The sequence below is a fragment of the Sminthopsis crassicaudata genome, chromosome 1 (genome assembly GCF_048593235.1).
Source record: "Sminthopsis crassicaudata isolate SCR6 chromosome 1, ASM4859323v1, whole genome shotgun sequence".
NCBI lineage: Eukaryota > Metazoa > Chordata > Mammalia > Dasyuromorphia > Dasyuridae > Sminthopsis > Sminthopsis crassicaudata.
This window is the reverse complement of record NC_133617.1, coordinates 247,192,595-247,204,941: the sequence shown is the minus strand read 5'-3', so window position 1 is coordinate 247,204,941 and position 12,347 is coordinate 247,192,595. Positions and strand designations below refer to the sequence as shown.

At 33.9% G+C, this 12,347-nt stretch overlaps 1 protein-coding gene across 4 annotated transcripts in view; it reads right to left on the bottom strand.

Annotated features, from left to right (window-relative positions):
* Nucleotides 1–12,347, bottom strand: part of LOC141548468 (meprin A subunit beta-like) — a 44,615-nt gene that overhangs the window by 16,676 nt on the left and 15,592 nt on the right. For all 4 annotated transcript variants that reach the window (XM_074277372.1, XM_074277392.1, XM_074277363.1 and 1 more), the window contains 3 exons: nucleotides 10,374–10,552; nucleotides 4,533–4,751; nucleotides 3,234–3,386 (listed from right to left, as the gene is read on the bottom strand). In XM_074277372.1, the coding sequence (XP_074133473.1) occupies nucleotides 3,234–3,386; nucleotides 4,533–4,751; nucleotides 10,374–10,552 (551 nt within the window). The remainder of the gene's footprint in view (nucleotides 1–3,233; nucleotides 3,387–4,532; nucleotides 4,752–10,373; nucleotides 10,553–12,347) is intronic.

Genomic DNA, 12,347 nt, shown 5'->3' with positions numbered 1-12,347 from the left:
CATTTAATAACCAAATTTCAGGAGGAGGGGCGAAGGAGGGAACTGTATGCATGACAGATTTTTAAGTTTAATTCACATGATTATCTCTATAACTTTAAGTCTAGAAATTCAACAACAACAACAACAAAATCAAGTCCTAATTTAGAATGTGTGGTGGTGATTTCTGAAGCATGAATGTTCACAGTGAAAATTTTATTTCAAGTTGGAGATCTTTCAAAATTTGTACAGAATCCCTCCTGCTTCCCTCACAGTAGGAAAAGAGGTACTCTGGGGCACATGCCCTTAAAGGTACACATATCAGGAATAAAAGAAAGGAAGAAGGGAGACCAAATGAGGATATCTTACTATACTAGTTAATAAGTAGTTTCCACAATTGCATATACGAGGGCTAATTCAAGCAAGGATTTGAACAACCTCTCAAGAATGGAAATGTACCTCAATTCTAAGAATCACAGAAATAGTGACAGTAAAGAAAATAAAGGTCTTTGATAGTTTCCCCTGATTGTCACTCTTGCTGAATTCTTGTGCCAGACTAGTCAATCATGATGATGAAAATAATAATAAAATATCATGCTTACTATGAGTTGTGTACTGAGCTAAGAACTTGACAGTTATCTGACTTGGTCTTCACAGCAACTCAGAGGTAAGGACTTTATACATCCTCATTTTCCAAAAGAGGAAACTGAGTCAAACAGAATTAAGTAACCTCCTCAATGCCACATAAATGGTACCTGAGGCCAGGACTCCAGGTCAAGTGCTATCTACATAGTAAATACATAGGCAACTATGTATTTGAAGGAGTAAGAAAAAAGGGCACCAAAAACCTTACACAGCTAGAAAATCACACACACCTTCTAGTTCAGGCCCTTTATTTTACATATGATAAAAACAAGACACAGCAGGATTAAGACAATTCCCAAAGACAGATATAATTTGAATCTAGGTCTTCTAGCTTCAGGTAAGCTTCTTTTTATACCATGTTGCCTCCTTGAGTTGCAATTTCAGATGCCAATGGAAAAATGTAACTGATAGAGGATGTGGGATCTTTATGAATTATTACTACCAGGGAGTATGCCCAGGGAAATAGCTGCTCAGTTTCCCTAGTGAACCATCTAGTCCAGAGGAGTCCAAAATGCATGAATCATTTCTTGTTTCTGAGCTTTACTTTTCTCATTAACAAAATAAAATCAGATTTTTAAAACTGTAAAATATGGGTTAGAAGTTGTCAAAGTTTATTTCTGCTCTAATATATCCAACACTATAATTCTATTATCTTCTGAGTAAATTGTGGCTCAGGAAGTCATGGAGTGGTCAAAGTGAGTTATTTGCTTCTTAATTAGTTACTGAGGAATTGCTTCACAAGTTTTTGCTCAGCACCAGTTATGTTCAAAATAAATACTAAGATTTAATGAAATATGATCCCTGCCTTTTAGGAGTCTTTATGGAAAAGACGATAAATTTGTCAAAGGAAAAAATTTTAAGAAATTATCTCTGATTTCAAGTAATAACAATCCCAAAACACAAGGAAAAGAAAAAAAAACAACCCTAATTTCTGACACTTGCTTCATTCTGCCTTTCTAATCTTTCACCTTCCTATCATCCTAACCCCCTTTATGCAAGAACAATGTGTCCTTTCATTTGTCATAGTCTTTCCTAATTACCCTTAACCTCTGAGAAGATTAAGATTGGGAAATCCCAAGTTCTCTGTCCTTGGACAGAAAATTTATACAGTACTTATTTATTTATAAAGTACAATTATAAATTACTTTTTATAAAGTACTGATCACTTATAACTTACGATAGAAAGAACATTGTCTCAGCAACCAAAGGACATACATTCAGATCCCCTGAGTATATCACCTGACCATTCAAATTAGTGCAGCAACCCTAAATTTTAGCATCTGGTTATACATGTTTGTTACCAACAGCATAAATGTTAAGTGTGGCAATAGCAATGTGGTGTTTTAAGACTTTAGTCCAAACCAAATTGCAAAGGAAAATGTGCAAACGTTAAAATAAATGAGAAGTCATCTATCAAAGGTTTTCCCTATCTTTGGTCACCTGAGAAGATCAGAGTTTCAAAGAAAAATACAACATACAATTTAATTTCACTCACACACACAAACACACACAGAGAGCCACATCTTTTCCCTAGGAAAAAGGATTCATGGTGATCATTTCTCCTTTTCTGGCTCTAAAAGGTCCAATGAAATACCCTATGGAACCACAAAGAAAAAATTTCCTCTACCATCCATGCTTTCTCAGATAATTCTATCTTCAAATTGTGTCCATTGCTTAGAATCGTCCAGCCTACATGGAAAGGCAGACAAGTAGCTCTAAGAGCTGATTTGCCCTGAATATAAAGAGGGCTTGAGAGAGAGAGAGAGAGAGAGAGAGAGAGAGAGAGAGAGAGAGAGAGAGACAGAGAGAGAGAGACAGAGAGAGAGAGACAGAGAGACAGAGAGAGACAGAGAGAGAGAGAGAGAGAGAGAGAGAGAGAGAGAGACAGAGACAGAGAGAGACAGAGACAGAGAGACAGAGACAGAAACAAAGAGAGACAGAGACAGAGAGGAGGGGGAGGGAGTGAGACACGCCACTGAGTCCAACCCTTTCATTTTACAAATGAGAAAACAAATTCAAAGAGCTTAAATGACTTATAGGTATCAAAATCCCAGGAAGAATTCAAACTTAGAGCCCTACCATTCCAGAGTCACTGTCTTTTCTACCTTATCACTGTCTACATTCAGTGAGATGTTGCAGTTGTAGGAAGATAAGGGAGAAGACCTTAATCGTTTTAATTTGCTGTAGCAAGTCAAATTCTCAAATAAGATTATTATAAAATTAAAACTAGATAAATCTAATAACACTGATAGATCTTAGAAATAAGACCCCATTCTGCATTTAAATAACATTTAGTCTCTGCCATTAGAGCATAAGCTTGGTATAGGAAATACAACTTCCTACACTGGGAATCAAGGAGATCTGGGTCCCAGACAGGCCTCTGGCACTGGTTCCCTGTGGGACTCTGGGCTTGTCACTTAAACTCTGTGAATACCAGTTTCCTCATCTGTAAAATGAGGAGTTTGGATTGGATGACCTCTGAGGTCTTAACAGCTTTGCATCCATAATCCTAGGGCAAGACTAAGTTGGTAAAGGTAAATGCTAAGAGGCTTGCTGAAGAAAGCAAGGGAAAAGGTATGTAAGAGTCAGCTGGTCCCACTTCTAATAGTTACCTTTGCACTTGCCCAAGTATGAGTGATCAGTGTCGGGCCCACCAGACACCTGTGAAACCCTCTGCCAGTCACCATTATCCTCTGAGCTTTGAATCATGCCACAGATATTTTCCAGTTCAAAATCACATGAGTCCATAAAGGTTTTGGAAGAAGCTGAAAAAAGCAAAAATTATTAAATGTCTGTAGTCAAGAGGTAAACTATTTTTAGTTTTTAAAGTAATTAAATTAAAGAAGGTACTGAAGGGAAAGTGGGAACCAGCAAGTCATGGACAGTGAGTTGAGGGTTCTGGGAAGCTCTAATATCAGCCCACATAGACAAAATAGAAAGGAACTCAGCATATTGGCATAGCAGCCAGAATTGGAGATGTTATTAAGGGAAATGTTGAGTCAAGGTCTACTTCCTTCTATCTTCCTGAAATTACTTCTAACTCTCCTCCTTAGGAATCTGTGCATTTCATTGTCTTCCAGGTACCGTTAGAACCCAGTTTTCAAAATGCCAAATATAACTATTCCTGGCTCTGAGGCAGTCCTTCAGAAATCTGTATGAAAAATAAATCCTGATGCCAAATTGACATTTCCAAGGGCAAATGTAAGTCCATACCCCACAAAGGATCACATAGGTTTCCAATCAGGAAAAATCCATTTAGAAGAAAAATGCCATTGAGACTTCCTTGTAGCCACATAGGGCTACACACAGGGAGTCAGTGCAGGCTAGTTTGCAAATCAGGAATATATATATGATCAGGTCCTGTGTCAGTCAACTAGTATTGATTGCTATAAAGCACTTCCTACATGTCAGGCATTGTGCTAAATACTGAGAACACAAAGAAAGGGAAAAATTACAATCACTGATCTCAAGTGTAATGGGAGTTACTCTGGGCAAAAACATTTAGCATCTCAATACCCCAGGGAAGAGTTCTAAGACTATAAATTGTAGAGTGGGCATTGAGCTACATCATCAGGAACAATTTTCTTACTAAGAGGAGCCAATTAAAGCTCATGCCAATAGTCATGGCCCAATAACAGCTCACACTTCTAAATCTGTAAGGAGGATGGGAAAAATATTTTCTCTATTTGATGGCAGAGGAAACTGAGACAAGTGACTAGCACAGCTAATAAAATGCAGAGCCACAACTTGGTTCTTGGTTTTCCGATTTCAAACCCACTGCCCCAGACTTCTTCCCTAAAACACCATGTTGAAATGACATAAATTTTCTAATTGCAAGAACCAACTAGACTGAAACTTTTCCTCACAATACAAGAAGAATAGCCCAGGTTCCTAGAGGCCAAGATATTTACAGCAATTATAACGTCGATTCAGTTTTTCAACATCAAAATCACTGAAATCTATTCGTTGTCCAATCATATCCATGAAGTCAGGGTTTCTTGTTACAATTGTTGGTTCTGATCCTTTTTGGAAGGCATCTTGGGGATAATGCAGCAGAGATATATAGTCATAGGGAACATTCAGGAATTCCAATAGCTTATCACTATAATAATTGAAATTTGACTCTTTGCCTAAAATAAAAATGAGAAAATAAATTATATGAGAAAATATATAAAATAAAAAGTATGAACAATATTAAATTTTAAAAGTATAATGTTTATGAACCTTAGGTTACCTTATAGGAAATACAAGAGAGTTGTGAATAATGGTTTCTTTCACAGTTCTCTTTTATATTCATGTCAGATTTTGTAAGGGGCTCCCGGTAAAGAGACCCCTCCCACCAGTGTAGACCCACAACTTAGTTCTAACTTATGGTCTTAGAGAATTATTTGAGAACAGTAAGAGGCTCAATCACTAACCCTTGGGCATAGAGTATTATAGGTTAGAAGTAAGCAAAGAGGTAGCAATAAGAAATGGTAACAGAAGTCGAGCTCTTGGAACATAATGATGAAAGGTGGGAAGGGAATTATTAAAATAGAATATACCAGAAAATCCTGTCAGAAAAGTTAAGATCATTGAGAGGTAAAAAATGGTTGGATACAAAGAGGTGATGAAAGGATCTGTAGGAGAATGCAAGTCAGGAGAAATAACTCTTTCTGAAATATGATCTATAAAGATATATTTACATCAGTACTGCAATATGGTTTCAGCACATTAGCTTCTCCTTCTACCACCATAAATTATAAGCCAAACTATCTGGGTAGATGATCTTCATAAGTGGCTATAGATGGAAAACTCACTTCTGAGGGGGTAACTCCCTGGTGACCCCTACCTCAGATACTGCACACCCTCATTGTCAAGACTCTACCCAAGAATTGTCTAGCTTGAGATGGAGCCAACATAACAGAGGTGAGGGAGCATTTTAGCCAAACTCTCCCAACATTCCCCTTTAAACAATTGAAGCATCATAAACATCAAAAGGTCAGGACATCATGGGGGGTCAGAAGGAGAGATCTGTGGAGTAGGAATTTGTTGGGAGCACAGTGTTGTAGCAACACCATCTGTTGACCTTGGAAGAAGCAGCAGTGATGGCAAAAGCAAGAACAATAATACCAGAAATTGCCATCACTTGGAAATGATAAGGAGACTGAACATCTATTACAGAGGATCCTTGGGGATGCTGAGGATACGATATGGCACCATTCACAAGGTCTAAAAGTCCATGACAGTTCCAAGGAACACAAGAGTACCTGTGGTTGCTTAACTGTAGTCTGCTTGTGACAGGTGGGAGGGATGAAAGGGTATCGGGAATAAAGTAAAAAGTGAACATCAGAGAACAAAAGAATAAACTACAAGGAAACAAAAATAAGATTGGAAGTCATGAATATAATGTCCTCTATTATTATATATACTTTCTTAAAATGTAATTGTTTTAAGATATTTCAAGTCGTTCTGAAAAACCTGGGAAGACATAAACTGATATCAAGTAAAGTATTATACACAATAACTGTAATATTGTACAATAATGAATATGAATGACAGCTATTTTCAGCTATGCAATAAGCCAAGATAATTTCAAAGGACTTAAGATGGAAAATGGTATTAAAGTCCCAAGAAAGAAATGGTAAAATCTAAATGAAGATGAAAGTATACTATTTTTAACTATTTTTAAAGACTTTTTGTTTGTTTTCTTTTGTAACATGGCTAATATATAAAAGAGTTTTACATGACATCACATGGACAATTGATATGAAATTGCTTGCCTTCTCTAGGGGAGAAAGAAAAAATTAGAACTCAGAACTTTTAAAAAATGAATGTTAATTTTTACATGTAATTGGGAAATTATGAATTAATTTTTTTTCAAAAAAATAGAATAACCTAACCAGTCAAACTAAGTATAATATTCTAGAAGAGAAAAATGGGTATTTAATGAAATAAGGAACTTCCAGGCATTCCTGATGAAAAGACCAGAACTGACTGGAAAACACACACAAAGTTATGATAAAGTTATAAATCTATAATACTTCCACTGAAGTAAAAAAACAGGAAGTCAAAATGTGGTTTTGGGGGTGAGAGAAACAAAAATAGACCTAATTAAAAGAATTAAGAAAATTACATTTTGTTTACAGATACTATTGATAATTAAGTACTAAATAAATAATTAATGGCACAGCATCCAAATTCTTGAAAATTTAACGAGTTACAGAAGAAATTATAAAACTATACTAGTGGAAAACTGACTTTTCCCTTTCAGAACTAGAAAAATCTAAAATAAATAAGAAAAAAGTTAAATAGATAAATAGATTTTAGATTTAGATTTTAGAAAAGATATATATCATGGAACTCTGAAGAATGTTGAGTGGGAATAAAATAGGGTATCTCTTTTTCTCAATTTCAAAAAATTTGTGAATTTTGTATTAAAGTATAAAAAAATTTCACAAACATACAAAAATGCAGAAATGCTAATGCATTTTTTCCAGACCAAAGTGTAGTAAAAACTACATTTAATGAATGACCTTGGAAGCATAGATTAGAATATAAATTTCTTAAGGGTAGAGACATTTTAATGTAATAAAGATAAATCTAGAAAATTATTAACTGCTCATGAATAGACTAAAGCAATATAATAAAAATGACATTTCTATGTAAATAATTTACTTATTCAAAGCCATATCATCCAAATACTAAATAATTATTTTATATATCTAGAAAAAATAATAACAAAATTAATCTAGAAGACAAAAGGTCAAGGATATAAAAAGAATTAATGAAAAATGTGAAGGAAAGTAGCCTAGTAGTATCAGATTTCTAATTATGTGGCAAAGCAGTGATCATTAATCCTGGCTAAGAAATAGAGTATTGATCAGTGGAATAGATTAGGTACACAATATACTGAAGTAAATGAACATATTTATTCAATATTTTATTTTTTTAAATCCAAGTTTTAGAATCATAAATTCATCATTTGGAGGAAAATGCTATGAAAATGGGAAATCAGTCTAGCAAAAACTAGGCATTAACCAAAATCTTATTCCATATATCCAAATAAGTTAAAATTTTGCATGATTTAGACATAAAGAGTGCTATGATAGGCAAATTATAAAAGAATTAATAAAATTATCCATCAGATGTATGAATAATAGAAATAAGGAAAGATTTGATGACCAAAAAAAGAGATAGATAGGATTATGGAAGATGAAATGCATAATTTTAATTGTATTAAGTTAACAAATATTAGTTTAAATAAAAATGATGCAGACAAAATTAGAAGGAAATCAGGAAACTTAAAAAAAAAAGAATTTATAGTAAGCTTCTCAGATAAAAGTTTTATATCTCAAATATATAGAAAACTGGGATCAATTTTATTTAAAAAAAAAATAAGAGCCAATTGATAAATGGTCAAAGGATAAAAACAGGCCTTTTTCAATGAACAAATCAAAGCTATCAATAATGTGAAAAAAAACACTCTAAATCACAGTTAACTAGAGTAATACAAATTTAAAAACTGAATGTATCACTTAACACCTATGAGATTAATTAACATGATAGAAGAGAATGTGAAAGAGAGGTGTACTGATACATTGTTGGTGGAATTGTAAACTGATCCCACCATTCTGTAGAACAATTTAGAATTATACTCAAAGAGCTATAACAGTATGTATAGCCTTTGACTCAGCAATATCACCACTGTAAATGTATCCCAAAGAAATCAAGAAAAAGAAAAATATCCTTTATATTCAAAAATATTCATAGCAATTCTTTTTATGGTGACAAAGAGTTGGAAATTGATGGAATGCCCATCAATTGGAAAATGATTGAACAATTTATGAATATGGTGGAATATAAGCAGCCCTCAAGAACTGAGAGTGATTACTACATCACTAAGAAACATTGAAGTAAGACTTTAGTAGCATACAAATACATTTAAAATTACCCAGATTTGGAGATGAATCATATTATTCATATTATTAAATAGTCTAAAAAGTATTTTTTCTATTTCAAGTTATAATGTGATGTGAGATTTTTTTAAATTAATTTTTGATTCAGCTTTTAAAATCTTTATATGAAAACATCGTAGTATTCAGAACTCCTGTAACAGCCACATCACAGAGGATGTGTGGGAAAGCTTACACCAAAAAAAAAGCAAACCTGAAGTCACCAGCCTCCACCTTAATGTCTGCCCTCACTGAGCAGATCATTTAAAATCTTTGTCCTTGTTCTCTGTCTCTCATTGGAACAGTTGCCAGGCAAACTGGGTAATAAAGATAAGAACCCTGCCACATAGTGTATACTCATTACATTATTGACATAATTAATATTTATACCTGTATACATACATATATGTATAACATATTATACAGATATAACATGTGTGTTATACATGTAACAAATTATATTATATAATTACATCATATATAATAATTATATTCCAAATCTGTTGTTATACATGTAACAAATTATATAATTACATCATATATAATAATTATATTCCAAATATGTTATACTAAACATTATGTTAAGTGACATAATTGTTTTCTAATCTGGCTTTGTCACTGACTAGTTGGATATGTAACATTAAACGAATCTATTAAAAACTTTCATATTGAGTTTCCTCCTCTCTATATACAGCTGATTTCCTTCTGAACTTTCACTTTTTCAGTGACTTTTTTTCCCAGTTGAATTTTACTTCCTAGCTACCTAAAAATATTTATATTACTTCCTGTCTTGAACCTACCATCCTCATTAACTCCTACATCTCTCTTTTAATTGTTAAATTTTTATAAGTTCTGTCTCTATTTCCTTTCTTCTCACTTTCTTTTCTCAATTCTCCATTCAAATAGTCTAGCATTTGAATTCATAATTCAATTAAAATTGTTTCCTCCAAAATTAATTGCCAAATTAATCTTAATTGCCAAATCTAATAACTTTTTTCTCAACTCTCATGCTTCAAAGACTTTGATACTGTTGATCATGCTCTTCTTTTTGCTCTTTTCTCTGAGATTTCATGTCTCTGCTTTCTCAGTTCTCTTCCTGTCTGACTGATAGCTCCTTCTTAGTCTCCTTGCTGGACTAACATGAAAATAATGATCGCTGATAGGAAATGTCTTCCAGAGGCCTTAATTGTCCCTCTCTTTTCTTCCTCAAGACTATCTTGTTTGTTGATCTCATCAGCTCACATGGCTCAGTAATCATCTCAAAATAAATGATTCCCATATCTATTTATTCAACTTCCTATTACCTCAGGATCAGATTATGAAATTGTGTTCTTGATTAGCTGTTCTCTCCCTACCTTTAAGAATCTTCTTATTTTTTCTCCTCCAGATCCTGGATGATCCAGTGCCAATGGTCTTCTTGTTATTTTTTTGAACATAATGTGCCATCTCCTAATCCATTTTTCACTGGCTATCCTCCATTCCTGGAATGCTCACCCTCCTTATCTCAGCTCCTTGGCTTCCATGACTACCTTCAAGACTCAGCTGGTCTGACCTTCTATAATTGGCCTTTCCTTCTCTCTAAGGGTAGTTTCCATTTACATTGTATATATCTTATATGTAAATAGTTGTTTGCAAGTTGTCTATATCATTAGAATGCAAAGTCTGAATGAACAGGTGTCATATTTTTTTTCTCTGTTTTGCTAGGGTTTGGTACAAAATAAGTGTTTGATAAAACTTGTTTATCCACTAATGATTCAAAGGAGATATCCCCTCCTAAACTCTCTTTTACAAAATGGAAAACAAGCAATGAAATCATACCTGGCAAAATGTTGTCCTCTCTTATTGTGACATAGTCATTTCGATCTGGACGGGACTGCTCATGCACAAATCCCAGGATGTGGAAGAGCTCATGTTGAACTATACCTATCTTGTCACATAAGTATCCAATGGAAATTTCTTGTCTGCCAAAATGTTCATTTCCTACTAGAGAAAAGCACCTAAAAACAAGGGACAAAATGGTAAGATGATTGGCATTGTAGCCCAGGTTCTCTCCCAAGATCTATCTATAAGCTTCTTCAATTAGTACTTTTAAATTGCTCCCCACCCCAACCTATGCCAGACAGAAAGGGTAATCAATAACAGAACTGATAGATTCCAGTTTCACCTCCACTCCTGGAGTACTTATAAGTACTTACAGTACTGAAGAAAGTGATAAACAATGAAGTAGTAAAGGAAGGTGGAAAGAAAAAGAAACTGAAGCAATGAATAGCCTCAATGATTCATGAACAATTATTAACAGCTGAATAATTGAAAGCTGAAGAAGAAAGAGGAGGAAATTCAATTAATAAAAAAAGACATTTTGAATGGAATTGCTCATGCCAGAATATCGGAGCATGGAATTCATATTCAACTGTTGTGATTTTGTCATAGTTGGATTCTATGGATAATGTCTATTTGTAAGGCATAAATGTCTATTGAAGGCACAAAGTAATAATAAGACACTTTGGCATTTGTATTGACTGACATTAAATTCAAAGGCTACAAACATTTCTAGAGATGAAACTTAGAGATGTAGTTATTTAGCATGATTAAGCAATAACAAATAGGAGTTCAAAGATGCATTTGCAATATAATCAGTGATGAGTCAGAGAGGATTATAGCCAGTATGGCTTTAGGGATGAAAGGAGAAAGAGCAGAGGGCTCCCATGAGAAAGCCCAAAAACAAGTTGAAATTCTATGTATAAATCCTGGAAGTAAATGGCAGTAATGAAGGTGGTATTTTTAGCATTCAGAATGGGTCAAGCCAGGTGCCCAGGTTCCAAAGTTCCTAGTATTCTGAAGTTTCCAAAGAAAACCATGAAAATCCAGCATTCAACACCTAAAAGATAAAGGAGAACCTAAAATCTATTCTCTGTTGTGTGTATATTATTAAAGACACTGCCTGGAGGTAGAGGTCAGGACAGGAACCCAAGTGAAACAAATAAAAAGCAGGCAGAGTAAACCATCCACCAAAAACAGAGCTGGAGGTAGATCATGGCCCTGGCACAAACCCAATTTGTAGGATCTCAGGTTAGAGAAATGAGAAAATAAAAGAACACAGAATAGTTTAAAAAAATTATAGATCTAGAATTAGCCCCAAAATCTGCATTATAAGCTCCATAACAACTACAAGGGGTTCAGAGGAAAAATTTTGCCTACATGAATATCCGGAAAAAATAAGCAAGAGGTGAAAAAGAGATGAAATCTCTGAAGGAACCAATTAGAAGAATACATAACTTAAAAGAGAAAGTAGTAAACTACTCACATAAAAAAGACTTCCTAAATATTAGAATACACCAAAACAGAAATCAGTGACTTCATGAAGCAGCAAGAAATAATAGAACAAAATCAAAAGATTATTAAAAATAGAAAGAGAAAATTTAAGAATCACTGAATTCCCAGAAAACTATGATCAGAAAAAAGAAAGCCTAGACATTGTATTTCAAGAATCATGCATGAAACCTTCCCATATCACCCACTGACAGAAAAATTATAGATTCGGGTCTGAAGAAGGCACAGATAAAGTGCACAGAGAATAGAAGGATATACAGAAGAAAGCATAGGCAAACAGGAAAGTGTTAAATGTAAAGTATATAATTTACATACTTTAGAAAAGCAAGAGGTATGAAATATAAATTAATAGCTTCATATAAAGTTCTCTTTTGTATTCTACTTTGTATAAGAAATGCTTGATTTGTTTTTGTTTTGTTTTTGTTAAATACAGAATATTAAGTTACAAGTAAGAAATGATGA